The sequence below is a fragment of the Brassica napus genome, chromosome C3, assembly GCF_020379485.1.
Source record: "Brassica napus cultivar Da-Ae chromosome C3, Da-Ae, whole genome shotgun sequence".
Lineage (NCBI taxonomy): Eukaryota > Viridiplantae > Streptophyta > Magnoliopsida > Brassicales > Brassicaceae > Brassica > Brassica napus.
The window spans coordinates 1013583-1037980 of NC_063446.1; the positions used below are offsets into that span (position 1 = coordinate 1013583).

Sequence of the window (24398 nt, forward strand, 5' to 3'; positions counted from 1 at the left end):
AGCGGCATAAACCATTCCAAACTAAATGAACTATATAGTCTTTACCCACATGGCATGACCCACAACTTGGACTACCATATGATACAACTCTTTCCAATTATATCATTCATTATTATTTTAAAGATCACGAAAGGTGCGCCTCGTAAGTCTGTATAATAAAACATCAAAACTATATGTAGATAATGTATTTAAGTTGTGGGTACGTACTGATATGCTTCCCGAACAGTGAACAGTCCCATATTGGGGCTGGGAAGTGAACTAGGGTCATCTGGACAGGCCTCAAAAGGCTTCCAAAGAACTATGTTTCAACGTTTTTCAATGATTTTGGATCGAGGAATCTCTTTTTCTCGGTTTGATTCCTAAGGTGAAATCTTATATAAATAAGTCTTTTGATAAATTATTTACTTGACACGTACTACAGTTGAAAACTGAATTTTGTTTTATTTTCTATGGACTTTTACATGATTTTGGTGCGATTTAATTATACTGATTTTGGTATCTTAAAATTTAATAATTGTTGATTGGTCAAACTCTTACACTAGATGTAAGTAGTAGTTTCATTGCTACACGTATGAATGGAATTATAATAGGAGATATTGAGAATACATTGTCTTTATACGTGTTTGCAGAATTGAACTTTTGATTTTAAATATTATCACTCGTTCGTCTATACGCGAGATAACGTATGTGATAGTTGGTAAATGGTAATTAATTATATGGCATGTCTCAGAACATTTGATAAGTCACCACGAAAATGTAGCATATTTAAAATATAAGATATGATTTAGTTGGATATCATATTCATATGACATATAGTTGAATTACAAACAGTCGTCAAATATTAGATTCCGTTCACTCGCATGCTTGGTTCACAATAAATCTCACTTCTTCTTTTTCTGAACATAATAAATCTCACTTCTTGAAGTGGTAGAGGTAAAAAAATTGGGTAGAAAAGATAATCAGTATGTGCGAAAATGGGAAAAAATTACACATTAATAACAGATTTTCTATTAAGCTTGTAAAGTATATAATGATTGAACGTATAACGTAATTTCCAAGTTATATGAATGGTTAGAAATAAACAGAATTGAATTAAACTGATGTTACATATACATTGATCTTATTATTTACATTATTTGTGCCTCTTGCGTAAAATGAATGGCCAAATTGAAGTCCCTCTCAACGTACGTTGACAGATATGATCCTAAAAACAAAATACGATTTTGTATTCAGACTTCAAATCAAGCGTAGTACAGTATAACATTTTTTTTGAACTGTACAGTATAACTTCTTGTTGAAATGCATATAGTGATCTTGATTGTTTCGTTTGCTTTTAATTTTACCTTTAAAACTTTTACTTACACAGCACAAACTATAAATTCAAGTCTCAAAAATATATGTGAGAAAACTAAATAAAATGGTTTGAGGTGTTAAAGAAAAACAAGTATGTATGTCTTTCTTTTTCACCTTTCTTTGTTAATATTTTCCAACCTTAGAATTGGAAACAGTTTAACTGTAGTTGTATAAATTCATTTTGCTTAAAAGGAAGCTTGTTGAGTACCAGAACAACGTCCACCATGTCGCTGTTTAAATTCATAATTAGACAACCATACATGTTTCGTCTATTTATAGCAATATCAAAATCCATAAATAAAACATATATTTTTGATATTTAAATAATGTGTGGTACTGTTTTTAACTTTTAATATGTTGCATATAATAAGTGGTGGACAGAACAAAGATTTGCAGCCACTAATCAAAGCATCTATCAACAAGTCAATATCAACAAAAAGTTATATCGATGCCAAAAATGATGTTTCTCGCATATTATTATTGTTTAACGAATATGATATTTGAATATGCATACAGTGTTCAAAGAAAAAAGAAGAATGTGCATACATATTTCTGGAAGATGAGATAACATCCATAACTGAAAACCCAGACCAAAGATTTGTGTAACTAGTCATGGTTTGGAATATATCAACTAAGATGATTGCATTTGATTACATGTTTTTACCAAAACTGATTACATGTTATAATGTGTATGTTAAAACGTGCATCCAGCATCCGTCTAGAGAGAATATACTTTTGCAAATACTTATAACCTTTTTAATGTTTTCGGAAAATTCTTCAACGCTACACCGTGTCCCTTTATAGGTAACGATCTATATGTAGCTAAGATTTCAAATATGGACAAATATAATTCATCAGTGCTTTGTCCCTTTAAAAGGTAAACGATCTATACCTCTAAAGATAAATATAAGTTACTTGATCCGAGTTTGGATCGGGGATCACTGGAATTTTGTTTAGATGTGCTTGACTTCTTTAAGCCAATGGATATATAGATCAGCTAGTCTGTCTCGTATTGGATAATGTGGTCATGCTGGTTAGCACACGGGTAATATAAGACCAAACTATATGTAGCTAACATAGGCTGTAACCTTAAGCCATTTCATTTCTAATGATATTAACATTTTTACCAAAAAGTTATACATTATGTTAATTGGTTTATTCAAGTTTTGGTGACACCCTATAAATTAATTTGAGACCGTTCTTCAACCTGACTTCTTGGGATTATTGATGCAGGCCATAATCGTTAGTAGTATACCATTCATCTAATCTAGTTTAAGAGGGATTAGCTCTTAGAGAAAATTTTGAGGTTTAAGTAATCACAAATTAAACTTGACGTGTGGTGTGGAGGTTGTGAAATATCAAACAAAGTCCCACATTGGATATTAGACGAAGGTATGTCTAATATATAAACAGATGTCCAACTCTAATTAGTATGAGGTTTTTTGGGAAGAAAACAAAAAGTAAATTCATACATGCTTGTCTAAGGTCCAAAGTGGACAATATCGTACTAATTGGATAATATAGAGTTGGACATGAATTGAATAAATCTCAACATTGGTATCAGAGCGTCAGGTTGACGAAGATCTGGAAGAAGACCAAAATACCCTTCAAATAGGAAGTGGACCCTTCAAGTAAGAATAAGAGAGGTTCTCAAAGGACCGAGATGTTGTGGGAGGCGCATTCTCAAAGGAAAGAAACACACGAGATGAGTGTTGTCCTTAGTTTGAGGGGGAGAATGTGAAATATCAAACAAAGTTCCACATTGGATATTAGACGAAGGAATGTCTAATATATAAAGAGATGTTCAACTCTAATTAGTATGAGACCTTTTAGGAAGAAAACCAAAAGTAAATTCATGCGAGCTTGTCTAAGACCTAAAATGGACAATATCGTACTAATCGGATAATATATAGTTGGACATGGATTGAATAAATGATGTGTAGGGAAGTTCATATATCATTTAACTATTGAGGAAAAAGTACTACAAGTGGACCATACATATGTGATTTGGTATCCCACTCCCACATAGTGATGGAATACATACAATAGTTTTGAATAAGATCTCTACTAAGTGCAATATTTTAATTTGATTGAAAAGTATATTTGTAAAATATAAATAAAATAAAACGAATCTTACAGAACATAATAAATCAAATGTCATTTCAGTTATAAAATCCGTTTCTAAACATTAAAATTGGTTTTTAGTTTAAATAAATTAATAAAAACAGCAAGATTCTAGCATATAAAAAAACATGAGAAGCACTCGCAATGTCCCTAGGCTTAATAATGAAAGTATCAAACGATTCATCTTAGTGCCTCGCACGCAAATATGTATCCACCGCGTATAACCAAATTTCATATTCATTTCAAGCCAATAAAATATATAAATCAACAACACTATAAAATCCTTATATGCAAATGAAAACGAATCACTCAAAAGCCAAAACATTTGATAATATCATTCGATAATATCAAAATGGCCTCCTACGGCAAACTCGACGAGCATGAACAAGCCAAACTCGAGGCAAGTCGAAGGACGAAAAAGAGAATCGCCATTATCGCTATATCTTCCATCGTCCTCGTCTGCATCGTGGTAGGAGCAGTCGTCGGCACCGCAGCTAACAGTAGCGGCAAGAAACCGTCGTCAACGGAGGGTAACGGTAACGGAGATTCAATCTCCGTCTCGGTGAAAGCCGTGTGCGACGTTACGTTACACAAAGACAAATGTCTTGAGACCGTTGGATCCGCTCCAAACGCGAGCACACTAAACCCTGAGGAGCTATTCAACTACGCTGTCCAAATCACGCTCACGGAGCTCACAAAAGTCCTTAACGGATTCTCCGACAACAAACACACGGACAATGCCACGTCAGCAGCGATGGGAGCTTGCGTGGAGCTTATCGAGCTAGCCGTTGACCAACTCAACGAGACAATGACGTCACTCAAAGACCATACGACGTCGTCCACCAAGAGTGTTGCGGATCTCAGGACGTGGCTTAGCTCCGTTGAAACGTACCAAGAAACGTGCATGGAGGCATTGGTCGAAGCTAACAACCCTAACACGACGACGTTTGGAGAGACGCATTTGAAAAATTCCACGGAGATGACGAGCAATGCGCTAGCGATCATAACGTGGCTAGGGAAAATCGCTGACTCGATTAAGCTTAACCATCGTCGTTTACTGGCGACTGCTGAAGCTGACTTGCCGATGATGAGTGCTAGGGGACTTTTGGAGAGTAGTGATTTAAGGAAGATAGCGAACATTGTGGTGGCGCAAGATGGGTCAGGGAAGTATAGGACGATAAGTGAGGCTTTAGTGGAAGTGGAAGAGAAGAATGAGAAGCGTACGATAATTTATGTGAAGAAAGGAGTTTACGTGGAGAATGTTAGGGTTGAGAAGAAGAAATGGAACGTTGTGATGGTTGGTGATGGACAGAGTAAGACTATTGTCTCTGGTGGACTTAACTTTATCGATGGAACACCAACTTTCCAAACGGCCACATTTGGTAAGTACTTATACATATGAAAATCTTTAAAAATTTATAATTTGATTTATTTAGATAACTTTACTAAAAAAATTCATACACACACACACACACACAAAGAACAGTAGATGCTTTTGAAAAATGCTGGATTTATATATGAGAATTGCGTTTCCAAGTCATTTTTCTATTTCACTTAAATTTTTTTGCTGATTAATGTAAACGCCGAATGATTTGTTTTTGCGTTTATAATTTAAAAAATAACAATTGAAATATTTCAAAATTTATAATTTGATTAATTTAGATAACTTTACTAAAAATATTCATGCACACACACGCAGAAAGAACAATAGATGCTTTTGGAAAATGCTGGATTTATATATGAGAATTTGGGTTTTGTGTGACTTGTTAGCTAATTGAACTGAGTTGGAGTACTTATTTATATTAAACTCGCTACTAGTGTGTAATTCCATACACACTAGTGTTTTTGCTCATTTGTATGTAATTTCATATGATCTTTTATTAATTTATTTCTTTGAATTGTATAGCTGTCTTCGGAAAGGGATTCATGGCTAGGGACATGGGTTTCCGAAACACTGCTGGTCCAGCCAAGCACCAAGCCGTAGCTCTTATGGTGAGCGCAGACTTATCTGTGTTCTACAGATGCACCATGGATGCTTTTCAAGACACGATGTACGCTCATGCACAACGTCAGTTTTATCGAGAGTGTGACATCTTTGGAACAGTCGATTTTATATTCGGAAACGCTGCGGTTGTTTTCCAGAACTGCAACATTTTACCTCGTCGTCCTATGAAAGGCCAGCAAAACACCATAACCGCTCAGGGAAAGAAAGATCCGAACCAAAACACTGGAATCTCTATCCACAATTGTACCATCTTGCCTTTGGATGACTTAACTGATGTTCAAACGTTCCTAGGCCGGCCTTGGAAAGATTTTTCTACCACGGTGATCATGAAGTCTTTCATGGACGGATTTATCAACCCTAAAGGGTGGTTACCGTGGGTAGGAGACAATGCTCCAGACACTATCTTCTATGCCGAGCACTTAAATTTTGGGCCAGGAGCCTCCACGAAGAACCGAGTTAAATGGAGAGGGTTGAGGACGTTTTTAACAAAGAAGGAAGCGAATAGGTTTACAGTTAAACCTTTCATCGACGGCAAAAAGTGGTTACCGTCGACCAAAGTTCCATTCAAATCTGATTTTTGATTCTTTTTACCTGAAATGCCTGTCGTTCTTTAATTTTTTTTAACGAACATACAATTTCTCCTTCCAGTTTTCATGTGTTGTGTGGCTTTCAAAGTTTCTGAATTTGTTTCTTACCATCAACAAATATAATCATACAATTCAATTTATTTTCCTTTATGAAGTTTTGCATATGTTACGAGATGATTATAGTAATACATTATACATATTAATATATTGTTCGAGGTATACGACTTATTTGCTTCACGAAAACCATGCATGTAATATAGCACTGCATCAACGGCTACAATCAATTTTTTAATTTTTGAACAACAATCAATTAGTTCGTATTTTTAAGTAAGAGGAACTTTATATTTTTAAAATTCAAGAGTTTTATAAAAAAATTATTTTGTTCATTAATACTAAGTAAATATTTTTAAGTTTTGACATAGGCATAAACCCCCTAATACATGAAACGTTCATCGTAGAAAGTAACTAACACCAAATTCAAAATTTCTAACAGCAAAAATGAATAGTAATTTTTATTACATTTATTTTTGGCGCAGGATCAATTGTGAATATAACATAGTAGGACATTTTCATTCTGTGCGAAGCAACCCACCGTAGAAGGGAATGTCAGTTTGAGGCAACCAAGTGTCTCCCAAAGTGAAATTGTAGACGGTGAAGTTCATGGCTTGTGCCAAGTTCAATAGGCTATAACCTGACCACTGGACCCTCTTGCTTGTATTAGCCCCCGGTCCAAAGTTGTCATATTCACCATATGAGATCGTATCTAGCCCGGTTGTACCATTCCATTCAAGCCATCCCACTGGTTGGATAGCATCACTGATGTAGGATTGGATGTATACCGTTCTCGAGTAAGGCTTCCATGGCCGCCCAAGAAATGTCATGGCCGGGTTGGGGTCAGCAGCGAGGTCCGGAGCAGCTCCAATTGTACAATTGATTATGGATATTCCGGTTTTTTGGCTTGGGTCGGTTCTTCCATGGGCTGTCACTGCATTTTTCTGGTGTTCCATTGGTTTGCGAGCATATATATTGCAGTTTTGAAATACTGCAGCTGCATTTCCGAAAATAAAATCTATGGTACCTGTAACAGCAAAGATAAAATAATTCAAAAAATATTGTTGTATTAGTTTGGAGTTAAAAATGTAAACTATATCATTACCGTATATATCGCATTCACGGTAAAACTGTCTTAAAGAATGCACGTAGAGAGTATCTTGATAGCCTTCGAAACTACACCGATAAAATGTCGATCCATCCGCATTATTTCTCACGGCCACGGCCTGGTGCTTCTCCGGTCCAGCTGTGTTTCGGAATGTCACATCAACTGCAACAAATCGGTCTCCAACCACCGCTACAAACGCCAGTTAAATCACAATTAATCTAGTATATATTTAGGAGTCAAACCATTCTAAATGTAAGAAAAGAAAAATCGAAGATACTTTACCAAAGGTTGAAGAATTATAAGTAGTCCAGCCATCAATAAAACTGTGGTTTCCAGAAATGATGGTTTTATTGATTCCATCACCAATAAGCATTATGTTTCTTTTTTTATTTGAAATGACAATGTATTCTTCGTAAAGACCTTCTCTTGCATAGATGACGTAGTAGCCTTCCTCAGGAAATGTGTTGTTAGGTGCGGCAGCGACGGCCTCAGTTATAGTAGTGAAGTTATCGGTTTCGTATGGACCGACGATCACTGCTTCTCTTACGAGGATCGAGCCACCGCTCGTTTCCCCTAGCTCACCTAATTTCCTATCATTCCTACAATCTTTGCTCTTGTCGCATGTTTTACGTAAAACCTTCACAATGATTAGTTTATAGTTAGTTATTAGATACTTAACATAATACTGATTATCGAGTTCATGATCATAATCATAATGAACATGACAATACTGATGTACATTAGGGATGGGGGGGGGGAATCCATGTGAGGGTATTGATTGGTCCGGAAAGACCATGTGGCCCCATGTGATTTTATTCGCATATCTTTTGTTGCATATTTTCGTGTTAAGTTTCAACTTTTAAGTTTCAAGTGATTAATGTTTGTACTTTCTAGTTTTAAATTTGCAAGTCAAAACTCAAACGTCTTTCGACATATTCACAGAATTTCGTTGACTTTGTATTATATGTGGGCCATATGCCATTATTGATTGTACTAAGTACGTACGTACACTCCAACCACTATTTGAATCACATGTGCAGATCTATAAGTTAACCAAAACGAATAAGATAATTTATAATTTATATAATTATACACCTAATGATCCGATCAGTTTAATTACATCCTTCACCCAAATAAAAAAAATAGAGCTCAAGGAGTTTATGACCGACGCACATTTGATCATTAAGTAAAGTAAATTAGTCTGTGAGATAAAATACTACAATAATTAAGAGGCCATTATGTATTTTTCCTAAATTTAAAGCAACTAAAAATGATGAATTCATTTTTTTCTAATACGTTGCATCTTACCTATTTATATTTTATTTTCCAATTTGTTAAAAGTATAGTTTTGTACATTGTATTAAACTTCTAAACTTGTAGGATATGATTTGTCTCAATGTCAGTATTGTGAAATATTCCCGGTCCACCACAGGGATGCCAAACCTAGCAAAGTTTAATAAGTATTTTCACATACATATTTATTATTAGTTATATAGAATAAATTCAATATAATTAACTATATATATTTTTTTTATATAATTAACTATATTGAAGAATATTAAAGTAAACAATACTTATATTAACCATTTCTCAACGTATCTTAATATTCCGACATTGTAGGTTAGTCTATTGTTTCTTTTTAAACACATAGGTTAGTCTATTGTTTATGCTAGTTTTTGTCGCATCTAGTTTTATAATCACATAATAAGTTTATTTAAAAACCCACGAAGACAATAAAATAAAGAGCTAATAAAGTAAAGGAAATTACCTTAATCAAAGTCTCGAGCGGTTCACGCACAGCTTTTTTACCACCACCAAAGATTTTACCCTTGGATCCTTTATACCGCTTCAGGTTACGGCTAAGCGCGTGACTCACAAGCCCCAGCGATACACTGTAGAGCTGCGTGACATTCCCCAACGGCGATCCAATCACCGTCGCAAGCGCGCTCTTAGCGTCCTCAAGACCGTCGAGGCAAGTCTGTTGGTTCGTCACGACGCCGCCAAGAAGACTCGACACACGATCAACTAGCGCCTCCGTCATGAGCTCCGCTGCTTTCAGCTCATCCGAAACCGTTTCAAGGTACTCAACGCTAAGCTCCGCCAGGTCGCCGCAGTCAGCCACCGCGCTGACCTCTTCCGCCGTGGACGCTCCGGGATCTTTCTGTACGCGCTGGGCGAAGCGGTTAATGACTTTGGAAAGGCGACGCGCTTGTTTGAGGCATTGCTTGAGCGTGAACTTACCGTAACGGTATGGATCGGACGGTGAGGATTTGAAGGCGGAGAGGATTGTGCGGCAGAGCTTTGGGTAAGGAGTGGATTTACAAGCGATTTTGGCTTGTTGTGATGGAGACTGCGCTGGAGGCTGTGAAGGTGGCGGTGATGGAGGCTGTGACGGTGGCTGTGATGGAGGCTGAGTCGGTGGCTGTGATGGAGGCTGCGTCGATGAGATTATCAAAGCCCATGACAGACATAGAAGAGACAGGAACAAGAGAGATGAACAGAAGTGTTGTGTTTGCATTTTTCTTGCTTCTTTCTTGATGTTTACTAATTAAGAGCTTGTCCTATTTATGCATGGTAGAATACATATATACATTTATAAATATTGCATGGTAGAGAGAGAATTAATAATGTAATGCGCATGTGTTGCCTTGTCTAGGAATAATTAGACCGAGGGAAAATTATAAATAACTTTACAAAATTATATAGGCCCGTATATATCTAATATATTAAAAGAGAAATCACAACTTTGACTCATGTATGATTTTTTAAAAAATGAACTTAATGGATCTATTAGTAGAAAGTCATGTTGCATTTAATTTATAATCTTATCATTATTATAGATTTAAATAATTCACTTTCTAGATTATAAGAACTAAATAATATATCTACTACATTATAGGAACTAAATAATTATCAATCTTTCCCAAGCAAGAAAACGTGATCTGAAAACAACCAATTCAATAAAAAAATATACGATAAAATTATTATGTTTTAAAAAGTGATAGACACACCTCATGTATATTATACTAATATATACCAAAGTAGAATTGAAAATAAAATGTTTATATAAAAATAAATGAAAATAAATATCTGTGCGGTCTGAAATCTAGTATCATTTTTAATTTTGATCATGGAATTTTTAGAATTTTTATAGATGCTCTTCTGAATAAGTTACCGTAAGATCCAACAGAGTGCAACAAATTCTCGAGTCTTACAATGACCAAAATATACGGATATTAATATATGATACTGATATGGTGGTTTATTATACGAGTATAGATTTTTTTTTCTTGTAACTCATTTTTTTCATAATCCGCATAATTTGCGTTTTCTGGCATCTGAACCCTAAATCTTCTGAAATCTTAACGAAACCACTAAACTAAAGTAGTTTCCACGATTGCACCTACGTTAATAGCAACTTTACAGCGAGTCTTTTAAAGTCGGAGTTTTAGGCTGTTTGAAAAAACTTTTGCATTGTTTATATTGTTGATTTTAATCAATTTTCTTACCATATGATATATTTACATATCCAAACTGTTGCACAAACGAAAAAGAAAACATCATTTTACCAAAAAAATTCTATGCTCAATTATACTTGTGATAAGATCTCAAAATTTCTTATTTTTTTGAAATAGACGACCGTAATGTGTTTATTATTAGGAAAAACAATATATAATGTTGGAACATTGTATCTCGATTCGTATTATATCACATGCAAGTCGACAAGCACAAAAGGAAAAGAAAATCATCATTGAGAGAGTATAAATATCAAAATTCTCTTACAAACAAAACCAGCAAATTAAAACAAAGCAGTAATGTCTATAATTCATAAAGCAAATACGTAATGATTAATTAGAATGAAGTTAAAATGAATACATGTGTTTTGTCAAAAAAAAAAAAAGAATACATGTGAGATGATGCGGAGCTTCAGGTCGAAGGAAAGACCCGTCTAAAAGTTTTTGAAATCTTAAATCATCACTTAGTTTGTTACACTTAGAAGTTAGGCCGAAATTGATTATACTCTTTCCAAACATTGGTTACCAAAGAATTGATTCATATTTTAAAACACGTGAATAGTCAAATTACAACTCCAAAAGAGATTAATTAATTTTAAGAGGTCAAACTGCGATAATCTTAACATATTAGGCAGCCGGTAGGAACTTACGGAACATGTGAATACATACATAATCATATTATAGAATATGGATGGACACTAAATATTTTTATCATACTATAATATATATAGTGAATATTATGTTTTTAAGACATAATATGCGACACTTCCATTAGTTGGGAAATTTATTAAGCAAAATAAACAGCTGATTTTTTTGTTTTGTTTTGTTGATATTGCTGATACAAACCGAAAGAGTTGCGGAGTTTTTGGTTTGGTCGGTCAATATTACCAAGGAAACTATGTCTACTGTCCACCTTTTTCACAACACGCTAGTGAGTAGTGTGACTATGTTGTAATAACATTTAGAACGGTGTGGCCTTTTTTAGTATCTACTAAGATATCTTTCAACAGTTGATGTAAGCTATTGTCTCCTAGTTCCGGTTTTACCCTCGCAAACCTCAACGTTGACGACAAACACGGCGCAGACGGGCCGGTGATCGGAGAATCTCGACTCGCCGCGAACATAGGAGAGCTGCCGAGTTCCATCACCGTGCCAAAGAATCCTGTCACACCTAAGGAAATAGAGAGAATTCGTTCAGCATTAGCTAACCAAAACAAACCAATCAAACCAAGATAGAATGTATCCGGTTAAGTTGTACCATGCAGGAGTTCTTCTCTTGTTCTTCTTCTCTTTGGTAGTGTCTCCAGCGTAAGCATCTGAGTTATAAGAGTACTTATAAGTCGGTGCAAAGAAGATTTTTCCTTCGTGCCATCCTTTAAACACTCTTCCTGCGTCTCTCTCAATCTTGAGCTGAAATTTTCAAAACCGGTTTAGCTTTTCTTGTTTAGTAATCAACCTAGAAGTTAGTTTCTTGGGTGGTAAGGAACCGTAAAAGGAAACCTGATCTTTATTGAGAAGAGTGTCCCAAGCGTTTTTATCCAAGAGGGACTTTGTTTCTGAGTAACTTAAAGCTATTCTGTAGTTCAAATCTCCAAGCCAGATGACTCGACTGAGAGATGAATACCATTAGAATATTAAACGAGAGAAATTAGGGTAAGTTGAAGAAGATGATCATTGTTCTTAGTTCTTACTCATGTTTAGTGATTCGATGGGGAACACGGGTGAAAGACGTTCTACAGATTCTAGGGAAACTTGTGTTCTTCAGGATCTCAATCACATCAGAGTTTCTGCGACGTTCATCTCCTTCTCTCTCTCCGGAAGCTAGATGACTACAAATGAAGCAGAAGCTGGTCTTGTATAGCTGTAGACTCACAGCTATGCATCCCTATGATTATGAAGGAGAATAAAGAGATCAGAAACAACGTTTTTTTTTTCTTGTTTTGGTTAAATTGCAACGAAAGACATAATAATATATGAGATTTGAGGGTCATAAACATTTTTAGGTTAATTTTTATAAAAAAAAAAACGATAACTTGGGACCATGCGGCCTATATATAGTAACTCCATAAAATTTGAAAATCTGGAGGTCGAGGCGAATGTTTCATCTGGTTTCCCTCAGAACCGGCCCAAACAAGAGAGTAGTAAAGTACTGTACCTTGTTTCCTAAGCAACCCATGATTCCACGGCTGACACATGAGATTCTGAGATGAGTCACATGTTGAATAAGTTCCTTTCTCATCCACACAGTCAAGAATATTCCCACCATTTGCTTTGATGCCACAAGACCATACTTCATCATCATCTGGTTGCTTACAATAGAAGCAACCTTCCCTCCTCCTCCTTCCTCATCTTCTTCTTCTTCATCATCATCATCATCTTCTTCTTCGTCGTCATCAGAGAATAAATCAGTTTGGTTAACAAGAGACTCTGGACATCTGAAACAAGATTCTCTCCCATACTTTCTCGAAATCTCTTCAGAGAAGGAACTGCAGTTACAGATCTTCAGCTTTCTCCTGCACCCCGTTCTGAAGTTCTCACTTATCTTCTTCAAAGAGGGTTTCACAAAGAACATGGACCCAGCGCCAAAAGCTGGTGGTTTTGGGACAAATCTTCCACCAGAGGATGATGATGATGAGGATTTGTTCAAGGACTGGTTGATCATAGATAACCATTTAGCAGCAGGCTCGTTGTCTCCCAGCACAAGAACATTTCCAGCATTCAATGGAACAATCTCCTGAAAACTAATGAATAAAAAGAAACAAACTCGAGACATAGATTTATGCAATAATCAGCAAAAAAAAAATCAAGAAAAAAACAAGTTACCCTAAAACGTATATATCGAACTCGCTGTGGACGTGAAACAAGGAATCAAGATCAAGACCAGAGTGAGGAGACTTTCCTCCCACGTTCCATGTAGCCACAAAGACTCTTCAAAATAATCACAATACAAAAAAAAAACATTTAGAAAATGAAAACAGAGCAGCTCTGTTTCTAGGGTTTATATAACAAAAGAAGACTTTAATTGTGGAACAAGTCAAGAAAATCTATCTACAGAGAGAACATGAACACAGACCTCAAGGACTGGAGTTGTTGAGCAGGCATTGAAGATCTGAAATTGCTTGAAGATAACAGAGATTCAACTACTGTCTCGGATTGATACTCTGCAAAAATCAAAATAAAATCCAAAAAAAATCTACAAAATATGAGAGAAAGACAAGAAAAATCTGAAGCTACAATAGACAAACACAAACACACACATATATATAGAGATAGAGTGACATACTTTTATTAAATATATAGAGTGGATCCGACATGTTTTATTTTGCAAAGATTAAAGGAGATTTTCTTTGGAGCTTTCTTCTTCAGGTTTGGTCTCCAATGGAACACAAAAGAATTAAAAAGAAAACTATTGCAGAAGGAAGAGTTCAAAAGAGGACATTTCTTATCATTAATTTTGTTTTGTTTTATGCAAATGCTTCGGTGTTCAATCCGTTATTTTCCTTATATTTTATATTAAAAAGAAGAGGTCTTTATCAGGTCAAGAAGCAAAGATAAGAAAGAATTTTTTTAACTATTTGAATGAATATATTCTGAAAAGGTCTGAAATCAAGAACACTGTTCCCTTTCCTTGATACTTATATACCCCTTGTTTCTTTCCTTTTTATTAACAAATCCTCATCTTCCTTTTTCATATCAACTTTTCAATCTCTTAGATGGTGTATAAACTAAGGTTACATTATACAAATGTTACCTTATGAAGCATCCTTTGACCGAACTTTGATTACTTCAATTATAAAGTAACGTTCTTTAGTGCAATATGCATTTTACGTATGAATTCTATATGTCGAGAGCCTATAGCTCTCCAGTTAATTTGATTTGATTTTATTTCTTTCTAAAAAGCATTTCTCCGTTAGTCTGATAGAGTTTGGTCTGATAGAGTTTTGGTCTTACAATAAAAAAACAAATGAACTCACTGGTAAACTATTTGGCAGATTAGAATAGATTTGATTTAATTGAATATGACATTATCGGTGTATATTCTGCACGATCAAAACCAAGTTGGTGCGATATTCTTTGAAGATGATGTTAATTATCATATCTTTACTACAAGACAGGTAAGATGCGTTTTTATGGATTAACAAAACCAATTGGATTTCTTTAATTAGTTTTATTCATTTCATATTTTACCTTCCTTTTTCTGCAAAAATAACACTTGGCAAAATCATCTAATCACACCAAACCGGTAGATACCAAAAAAGTACAAAATTACTCAAAAGATATAAAAGCTTCGGTGTCGTTACAGAAATTTCTCAGAAGACAGACAAAACCAAAACCGGAGTTTTAAGACCTTCGGCTTGCTGAACCGGAGCCTCGCATCTCCCACGCCGGTTTACTCTCTCTAGATACATCAGACTTGATAAATCTAACCAGTGGCTTCATCACTAACAGGTACTGCAAATTCAAAACCATCAAAACATGAATCATGAAACAGTATGCAAGATTCCCGCTTCTTACATTCACATAACTATCTCCATTAGACAGTTTATTCTGAGCAAACTAGAGGCTTACTTGGAATGCAAAGATTAATGGAATCAGTCGTTTTCCTCTATCGTTTGGGTTTGGCCCTTCCACAAGTTTCTTGTCAACGTGAATCGACTTGTTGCAATTAAAGGAGATCTCTGTAATTGTCTTGAACAGATTTGGAATCCAACTAGTTCCGTCTGGAAGAATCTGTCACAGGTTTGGAAGAAACAAATCACAAGATTAGATTGGACCAACTAAAAAGATGCAGGTAAGTAAATAAAAATGGAAGAAAGAAACCAATCAAACTCACCTTTTCGTCGCTTTCATTCTTATGACACCTTCCACTGTTCTCAACAAGTATGACAGGAATCAACGAACCCTGCATATCCTGTTTCTTCAGCTGAGCGGCACCACGGATCAGTTTCAGAAGAGCATCAGATCTTCTGGAGACAAAGAGATCATAATTTAATCCGTCAGGCGGAGAGAACTGAGCATGACTGAGGACAAGAGCAGACTTCTTCCATATCTCTTTACCAAATGCATCCGTTATAGCCGTCACCACCTGCCTGTCCAAGTCATCGACCCGGTATACATCCAAACGGTCCACGTATAGTAGCACATCTATAGTCTTGTTCAAGAGAAACCTATTCAAGAACAATAAAAATTTACTAATGATGATTAATAAAATTAGGAGGAGTGAGTCAACAACATACATACATACATACCCTTTGATAAGGTTGACGGCTTGATCATTAACGTATCCTCCTTCAATAAGACCAGGAGTGTCGATGATGTTTAATGTAAAACCTGACCTTGAGCGAGAGACCAAGGTCGGTCTCAGTCCGTCAGACTATGAATAAGAAAAACCAACACTTTTAACTAACAGTGATGAAGAAAGCGATGAGAAGAGGATTAAGCATGGCACCTGGAAAGTAGTGACTGCAGCAGCTCTCTCGCCTATAACTGAATTAACAGTTGACGACTTCCCAACACCGCCTTTCCCCATTACAAGTACTGTTAGCGAGCTCACATCCTACATTATTTTGTTCTCTTCCACGTTAAATACATCATTACACAAGTAGAAAGCGTATGAAGCTAGAAATAAAGAAAGGAACCTCTTCTTTGAACTTCTCAAGGATCTCAAGCAGCTTTGATTGAGTAGCTGGTGGAAACTGCTGAATACCGATCCATTCTCGAGACATTTGCAAAGCTGCCATGGACACAAACAACTCCTTCCTTGTCCTTTTTCTGAAAGCAAAGAGAAGACTTAATCATTTGCTAGAATCTTAAATAATCAGGGGCACAAAGAGCAGAACAAGCTTAGGACTTTCTATATCAAGTGGAGTCTCTGGAAACAATTAAAGTAGATAACTTTATTACTAAACAACAAAAACCCTTGAACCCAGTTCTCTTCTAGATCTCTTTATAGGACTATAACAATCTCATTGTTTCAGAAAGCATCACCAATAGCTTAAGCACTGATTAAGTTTCACTAATCGGGTACTGACAAATCCTAAGAAGTGGGTCAAAAGGCGACAGATCAAGTGAGCATGCTTGTAAGTGAAAAAGAGACAGAGATAGTAACCTGTCGGAGCTTGAGTTTATCAGTCGCCGGATATTAGCTGACCTCGTATCGAATTATAAACCCTAGGAATGATGAAACTGACTTTTCAAAGGTTGATTAATTGCTTCAGTCAATGTCAACCGGACTAAACCGAGTATCGGTTAAGCGGATTAAACCCAACCTCCTGTTGGGCTTAAAAGCCCAATAAGAAACTGAAGCGGCCCACAATACTTCTTTACACACACTATTTAATCGAAACCGCGAATTGGCGACTCATCGCGTTTGATCAGTCTCTGGTAACGTCTTCTTCTCTTGCTCTTGGTCTCTGATTTTGATTCTACAGTTAAGTTTCTCGATAATGTGCCTCTGATTATTTTAGATCAGATTCGTTTGATCTGCAGGATTCTCACGAATTCGTTATAGTATTTTTTTTTCGTTTTGATTCGTTAGTCGAGTCTATCACAGTGTTTCGTTTCGTTAGATATCTTCACTGTTAACGCGATTTACGATTCTGAATATCAAATCTCGTTTTCTCTGTTTGTATTCCAGATTCACACTACCATTCTTATAGCTGCTTGGGATTGTTGAAGCCTGAAAATCAAATAAAAAATGGTATAGAGAGTTCTATTTCAATGATTTGTGAATATACATTTTGTTGTTGTGAATTTTTTATTGTTTTATGAGTTTGCTAGTCTGATTACTAGCACCATGCTAAAGTTTGTAACCTTTTGGTTTATCTAGGTTGTGACTAATGCCTCCATTGTGACCAAATCTGGAAAAGGTGAATTATTCTTGTATTATTACAAATTGTCATTCCACAATTATCAAAAAAAAATTTTACTATTTTTACGGTTGTTTTTTTTTTTTACAGTGCTTGTTTCCAGACAATACGTGGACATGTCTCGTATTGTGATTGAAGGTCTGCTTGCAGCTTTTCCTAAACTGATTGGCTTGGAGAAGCAGCATACTTATTTTGAGACAGAGACTGTGCGATATGTGTATCAGCCTATTGAAGCTCTCTTCTTGCTTCTTGTTACTACTAAGCAGAGTAACATTCTTCAAGATCTCGACACCCTCAGGCTTCTCTCCAAACTTGTATGCTTTCTTTTTCTGAATTATGTTTCATTCGGCTTCTTTATTCGAATAGTCTTCATGTGTATTAGTACTTAGTGATTGTGTAACTGACTGTGCCTCCTTCCGCTAGCACCTTATCTTCACTCAAGTGTGGGCATGCCTTTTGATTATTTGACTGTTTATAGGTACCTGAGTATTGCGTGTCTTTGGATGAAGAAGGGATTGGCAGGGCTAACTTCGACCTGGTACATGCGTTCGATGAAGTCTTATCTCTTGGGCACAAGGAAGATGTGACGGTTGCCCAGGTGAAGCAGTACTGTGAAATGGAAAGTCACGAGGAGCAGTTGCATAAACTGGTAATGCAGAGCAAGATCAATGACACTAAAGACGTGATGAAGCGTAAGGCTAATGAGATTGACAAAAGCAAGGTACATACATGACAGGAGAGCACCCTGTTTCTTGTGTTATATTTTTGTAACTCTTTATTAATATTTCATATGGAATTCCCAGGTTGAAAAGACTAGAGGTGATAAGGGAGGGTTTTCGTCTATGGGTTCAATGGGATCTGCAAGACTTGACAGTAGTTTCAATGGCTTGAACATATCTCAAGGTGGTGGTGGCGGTGGTTATGGAAGTGGTGCTGGGTTTGGCATGATTTCAGATTTTGATCCGCTCAATGCCAAGGCGAAAGGTTAGTGTGGTGCTTCACTGCTGACCTTTTAATCCTGAGTTTCATCTGTGGTTTGTTCAGCGCCTGTATTTCCTGATATATTTCAAACAATCATGTTTTTAACCGTTCTTAATCTCACAGATCGATCAAGGTCTTCTGTCACTGCTCCTCCTAAGAGCTCTGGCATGAAACTTGGCAAGTCGGGAAAGAACCAGTTAATGGAGTCCCTTAAAGCCGAAGGTGAACACATCATTGAAGATGTTAAGCCTACTGGGCAAACTAGAGCACCTGTCCCATCTCCAACTGATCCTTTCACATTAACTGTCGAGGAGAAGCTTAGTGTCGCATTGAGACGCGATGGTGGAATCAGTAGCTTTGATGTGCAGGGAACCCTCTCGCTTCAAATTCTTAACCAAGAAGATGGATTTGTCCAAGTTCAGGTAATCCAACTTCCATTTATTTATGAAACTATTTCCAAAGAGTCTACATTGTTCTCGAGTTTTTTTGTTATGAGACTTTCTATCTTTTACTTTGTTTCCAGATTGAAACTGGTGGAAACCCTGAAATTCGTTTCAATACGCATCCCAACATCAACAGAGAACTCTTTAATAGCGAGAGTATTCTTGGGCTGAAGAGACCTGATCAGCCATTTCCTACTGGTCAAGGTGGAGGTGGTGTTGGTCTTCTGAGGTGGAGAATGCAAAGAGCAGACGAGTCGATGGTGCCACTAACAAGTAAGGCTTTTGGAGATTAGCTTTGACTGGTTTACATTTTAAATGTTTGACCCAATTATCATGGAAAACGTTTGTTCTGGTGCAGTCAACTGCTGGCCTTCAGTCTCTGGAAGCGAGACATATGTGAGCATAGAGTATGAAGCCTCGTCCATGTTTGATCTAACTAATGTGACCATCTCCGTACCTCTTCCTGCTCTGAGAGATGCACCAATCGTTAAACAATGTGATGGAGACTGGAGGTTTGAGAATTAATTATACTTTAATGTTTTGAGATGAAACTCATAATTGTTTTATCCAAATCGTAAGAACCAACCAAACATTTGTTGTATAATATCAGGTACGACTCAAGAAACTCTGTTCTGGAATGGTCTTTGCTTCTTATCGACAACTCCAACCGCAGGTAAATACATGATTAAAACATCTGTTATATTAGTAGATCTTTTATTTATCTAGATATATGAATGATACATGAAAAAAACATGTGCAGTGGGTCGATGGAGTTTGTTGTGCCACCAGTTGATTCATCGGTGTTCTTCCCCATGTCTGTTCAGTTTGCAGCCACCAGTACATACAGTGGCTTAAAGGTATGAGACTTGAACAAAAAAAAATCCAAATTCCATCTGAGAAGTGTGTTAATCATAACGGTGATGCAGGTGACGGGGATGATTCCTCTGAGAGGCGGTAGTGGTGGTGCGACTCCAAAGTTTGTGCAGAGGACGCAGCTGATTGCACAGGATTACCAAGTCGTATGAGACGGCTCTGTCATTTCTTTTTGTTTACTGCTTCTAAACTAGTTTCTTTATCGACTTTATTCTAAGACAATAACTATACATATATACATTATTGTTATGGTTTCTTTCTCGACTTGCTTGATTTGTCAAGAGCTTTAACTACTTTTCTATATTATAGATTTCGCTATTCTACTTTTAGTTCTCAAGTAAAACCATAATAACTCCTCGCAGTTTGTTGACACCCAAGTTTCATGATTGTTGTTTATAATAATAGTAATTTTACGAGTATTCAGAAGAAAAAAGAATCTGTCAGTGTTCTCATTTGATGAGCTTTTGCTTCTAGACAGCCATCAAAACAAAGTTTTATCGTTCCAGCACTTCCTCTTCTTTTTTTCTATTATTGTTTCATCCTAAATTTATTTTCACTTGAAAATTACCGATTATCTTGGAAACTATTAGAGGACTACAAAACTTGTTAGAGAGAGAGACAGACAAAAAACTGCAGAGGATTGGTTTGCAAAGGATTATTAAGGAAAGAACAAGAAAAAAAAAGAGAGATAATTAAATAACAAGATAGAGAAATCCCCAAAACCCATGATTTTTTCCCTTTAATTTGGTTGATACCAAATAAAAAATAGAAAATTTATGAAAACGCAGTTCAAATTTTAGAATCTCGTAGAAAATTTTTCTTTTTGAAAATAGGCTTCATGTGTGGGTTTGTGAGACAAGGGGTAAACAGAAAATGCAGAGGGAGATAATGAGCAAGAAGAAGAGTAGTCAGGTTCATTGTCTTCCCTCTGGTGATCTCATGACGGCTTCAACTTCAAAACGCATTCCTGAGATCAGATTGTACAAAGCCTGGAAGGGTAACAACGTAATAATTTACATATTCTTTCTTCCCTTTTATTCAAATGCTCTTATTTTACCTCCAACCTGTTAAATATGTTGGATTCATAATGCAAAGATTATATGAATAATGATATTTGATTTTTGCTTTTGTTGCATCAGAGATTTTTCTGTGGTGGAAGGCTAATCTTTGGTCCTGATGTATCATCTCTGTTCCTAACCTCGTTCTTGATTGGAGCTCCTGCCCTTACATTCTGCATAAGGATGCTCTTCTGGATCCGAAGAGGCGACCCTTCCTTCAATTACACCGTTCTGACTTCAGGATTTATCCTCACCCTCTTGGTTTAACCTCCTTTCTCTTCAACTTGTTCAATCATCTTCCTTCCTTAATGCTGATTATCTTTGCATCCTTTTCTGTAGGACTTTATGTTTCTATTGTTGACATCAGCTAGGGATCCAGGAATCATCCCCAGGAACAAAACATCAATGAATCTTGAAGATGGTTCAGAGAGTTCATTGACACAATCTATGGAATGGGTCAACAACAAAACTCCTCATCTCAAGGTTCCTAAAACGAAAGACGTTTTCGTTAATGGCTACACTATCAAAGTCAAGTTCTGTGATACTTGCTTGCTATACCGTCCACCACGCGCATCTCACTGCTCCATATGTAATAACTGTGTCCAACGCTTTGATCATCATTGTCCATGGGTCGGACAATGCATTGCCCGTGTAAGTTCCCTACACTTCTTGATCATATATATACTACCTCGGTTCTTTTAAACTAAATTTTCTATTGTTTTCAGACGTTATATTCTTATTATAAATACATTATTTTTTTACAATTATCAATTTCCAATAACTTTCATCCAATAGCAATTTAATAAACTCAATAAATTTTCTTATAAATTTTTAATTTCTGCATAGAAAACATAAAAATCTTGTGAAACAATTTTTTTTTTTAAAACATCTATCATAAATGCATTATTTTTTACAACTATCAATTTTAATAAATTTCAACCAATAACAATTTAATAAATTCAATTAATTTTCTTAAACTTAAAAAAAAAATTAAGAAAAAAAAAAACATGTGAAACAAATTTTTTTTTTTCTAAAACATTTATCTTGTGTGAAACTTATGCAGAGAAACTACCCTTTCTTCATATGCTTCATCTCAACTTCAACATTGTTATGCCTATATGTCTTTGTGTTCTCTTGGATCAATCTAATCAGACAGCCTGGGAAACTATGGAGGACAATGTCTCATGATATAGTCTCTGTCATTCTTATAGTCTATACATTCGTTGCTGTCTGGTTCGTTGGTGGCCTAACCATTTTCCACTTCTATCTAATGTCAACAAATCAGGTAGGGAACATACTTTAAATATCTTGTTATCTTACTTACCTTTGACATCTTTCTTGTGTTGTATCTACTTTTTTTTGCAGACAACTTATGAGAATTTCCGGTACCGTTATGACAAGAAAGAAAATCCTTACAAGAGAGGGTTACTAAAGAACGTTAAAGAGGTGTTCTTCGCCAAGATACCGCCTTCTCAACTAGATCTCAGAGCAATGGTACCAGAAGAAGATGACGTGACAATAGCATCTGAGTATCAATCAGAGTATAGTTCATCAGTCAGATATGATTCAGAAATGGGAGGCAAGCTCACTAATCGGGATAGTCCAAAGAAGCTTCCTATGCGCGCAAGAAACTTAGATAATATTGACCTTAGTGATGACTATGACAAATCTCTGGCTACTAGAGATGATGTTTCTCTTGATCTTTCTTCTCATCTCAACTAGACTTGCTGCAAGTAATTGCAATGAAGAGACCTCTTGATGTTGTATCATTTTTGTCTATATTGTCAAGAACATTCTGATGAAACTTTTGTAACAAAAATTACAAACGACTGGAGGTTTGATGTATGTGTCATTGTCATGTATAAGAATCAAAACTGTAGACTTAGAACACCAAAATATTAAACATTCGGTTGGATTGGCAAAAATTGTCTAAAAGATATGTTGTTGTCTAACTTTTCTATTATATTAATTTAATTAAATTGGTCTTTCCTGCTACTATTTATTAGCAATGAACCTCTGTAACAAATAGACGCTAGAGCCTTCACTCTTGTGTCTCAGTAACCAAATTAACTACCAAATTTAGAATCCGATTAAAGATCAAAACCGGTTTACATGTCGAGTTGTGGTTCAGGGCTACATTATAATTGACCACCTAATATTTGTTACACTTCTATTAAAACAGGACTGCATTTATACAGTAGAATTAATTAGTACTTAAGGAACCTTTTAAGTAGTTTTGATATTTGTTTGTAGTGAACTCTACCTCAACCCATCCTGCTTTCTTTTCCTGGCTGACTGTTTGCTAGAATGCTGCTGTCAAAGTTGAAAGATTTGTATGTTCGTGACAACTGCTACTCAAAACATTTTAACTAAGGAATGTTGTTTCCTGGTGGGCTGCCAGAGTCTTACTTGTTCATAAAAAAAGTTCTACATTAGCCATCTTCATCTTTGTTTGACTTATTCCTTCTGAGTCACTGAATCTATGGTTTGGAAAAGCAAAACTTAACCGGTAGGGACAAAACATACTCGTTTGTTTGAATCTCTGACATGTCTGAGGTGGTCAAAGACCCACTAGTTTGCTTGTAAAGGTTTTGTTTTATTAACAGAGATCTGACAGTTTAAGTGCTTAGTGGAGTAGGACTATTGTTCAATCATAACCAAATTTGTATTTCGAGATTTAGAGACCAATTAACAATAAGATTTGTCTCTGGTTTGATAGTTGTATTCTTATCAAAGATTTTGTTTCAGTGAGATATGTCTCTGGTTTGATAATGGTATTCTTATCAAAGAAATTTAAGATTTCTAAATTTTTTTTAATGAGATATGTCTCTGGTTTGATAATGCAACCGTTTTTGTTAAAAAAAAATCAGATGTTTAAGATTTCTGCTTTGTGTACAAGCAGAAGTCGACCGTCACTGTTTGTGGATAATGAAGCAGAAGGTGATGTTCCTGATCATGCGGAAACCATTAAAAGGCTTCAGAAACGTTGTTCATCTGTTGCCTTCGGCTGAAACTGTCAGAGCCAAGAAGAAGTTTATTTTTACTTCTACCTAGATATATGTGAGTAGTAGTAACTCGAGCATGTTAATTTTCTTTTGTATGTGTGGATAACTTTTTGTTGTCTGTGTTGTTTAATGAAGCTTGATAAGGAACACCACGAGGAACTGAAAATGGAATTGACGGAAAGTGTAGTTAATGTTAGCACCTTTGTGATCGAAGAATCATCCCTGATGCAGAAGCCAGATAAAATTGCTCAAAATGAGGCTGATATTGCCCACATTGATGAAGTTCCATGTGTAACTGCTGCCAGATTGTAAGAGATATATAACCGTTGAACACCTGATTGCAAATGGTGTTACATTTTCCTAATGCTAGCTAGTCGCAGAATGATAAATTGGTCTTTTAGTTATTGGTTAGTAGTAGTACTACTA

The 24398-nt window shown here is 36.0% G+C and overlaps 6 protein-coding genes across 7 annotated transcripts; 3 read left to right on the forward strand and 3 right to left on the reverse strand.

The window, feature by feature from the left end:
- The first annotated feature begins 3764 nt into the window (after positions 1-3764).
- On the forward strand, positions 3765-6214 carry LOC106386508 (probable pectinesterase/pectinesterase inhibitor 46). The gene is made up of 2 exons (XM_013826338.3): positions 3765-4859; positions 5384-6214. The coding sequence occupies exons 1-2, from the start codon at positions 3830-3832 to the stop codon at positions 6061-6063; spliced, it is 1710 nt and encodes a 569-aa protein (XP_013681792.1). The 5' UTR covers positions 3765-3829; the 3' UTR covers positions 6064-6214.
- A 227-nt stretch (positions 6215-6441) lies between these two features.
- On the reverse strand, positions 6442-10016 carry LOC106385287 (probable pectinesterase/pectinesterase inhibitor 47). Its single transcript, XM_013825214.3, has 4 exons — positions 8997-10016; positions 7511-7865; positions 7226-7417; positions 6442-7147 (listed from the first exon to the last, which is right to left on the reverse strand). Exons 1-4 carry the CDS (start codon positions 9744-9746, stop codon positions 6639-6641), a joined length of 1806 nt encoding a protein of 601 aa, XP_013680668.1. The 5' UTR covers positions 9747-10016; the 3' UTR covers positions 6442-6638.
- Positions 10017-11514: 1498 nt separating this feature from the next.
- On the reverse strand, positions 11515-14249 carry LOC106382991 (type I inositol polyphosphate 5-phosphatase 10). Its single transcript, XM_013823092.3, has 8 exons — positions 14027-14249; positions 13817-13904; positions 13567-13671; positions 12899-13484; positions 12435-12628; positions 12244-12352; positions 12002-12153; positions 11515-11914 (listed from the first exon to the last, which is right to left on the reverse strand). The coding sequence occupies exons 1-8, from the start codon at positions 14055-14057 to the stop codon at positions 11764-11766; spliced, it is 1416 nt and encodes a 471-aa protein (XP_013678546.1). The 5' UTR covers positions 14058-14249; the 3' UTR covers positions 11515-11763.
- A 647-nt stretch (positions 14250-14896) lies between these two features.
- Positions 14897-16950, reverse strand: LOC106382990 (translocase of chloroplast 34, chloroplastic-like). The gene is made up of 7 exons (XM_013823091.2): positions 16853-16950; positions 16383-16515; positions 16193-16300; positions 15993-16117; positions 15578-15911; positions 15313-15474; positions 14897-15195 (listed from the first exon to the last, which is right to left on the reverse strand). The coding sequence occupies exons 2-7, from the start codon at positions 16482-16484 to the stop codon at positions 15085-15087; spliced, it is 942 nt and encodes a 313-aa protein (XP_013678545.1). The 5' UTR covers positions 16485-16515; positions 16853-16950; the 3' UTR covers positions 14897-15084.
- Positions 16951-17089: 139 nt separating this feature from the next.
- Positions 17090-20232, forward strand: LOC106382988 (coatomer subunit delta). The gene is made up of 12 exons (XM_048751807.1): positions 17090-17129; positions 17380-17443; positions 17573-17612; positions 17703-17926; positions 18091-18333; positions 18416-18596; positions 18717-19015; positions 19117-19309; positions 19395-19548; positions 19647-19709; positions 19797-19893; positions 19963-20232. Exons 2-12 carry the CDS (start codon positions 17441-17443, stop codon positions 20059-20061), a joined length of 1596 nt encoding a protein of 531 aa, XP_048607764.1. The 5' UTR covers positions 17090-17129; positions 17380-17440; the 3' UTR covers positions 20062-20232.
- A 340-nt stretch (positions 20233-20572) lies between these two features.
- On the forward strand, positions 20573-22946 carry LOC106386686 (probable protein S-acyltransferase 3). 2 transcript variants are annotated; one of them, XM_013826496.3, is made up of 5 exons: positions 20573-20914; positions 21049-21228; positions 21307-21618; positions 22031-22252; positions 22333-22946. In XM_013826496.3, exons 1-5 carry the CDS (start codon positions 20783-20785, stop codon positions 22687-22689), a joined length of 1203 nt encoding a protein of 400 aa, XP_013681950.1. In that variant the 5' UTR covers positions 20573-20782; the 3' UTR covers positions 22690-22946. The 2 variants fall into 2 exon arrangements, with proteins under 2 accessions (XP_013681950.1, XP_022553731.1); XM_022698010.2 differs by having other exon boundaries at positions 20767-20906.
- The last annotated feature ends 1452 nt before the right edge of the window (positions 22947-24398 follow it).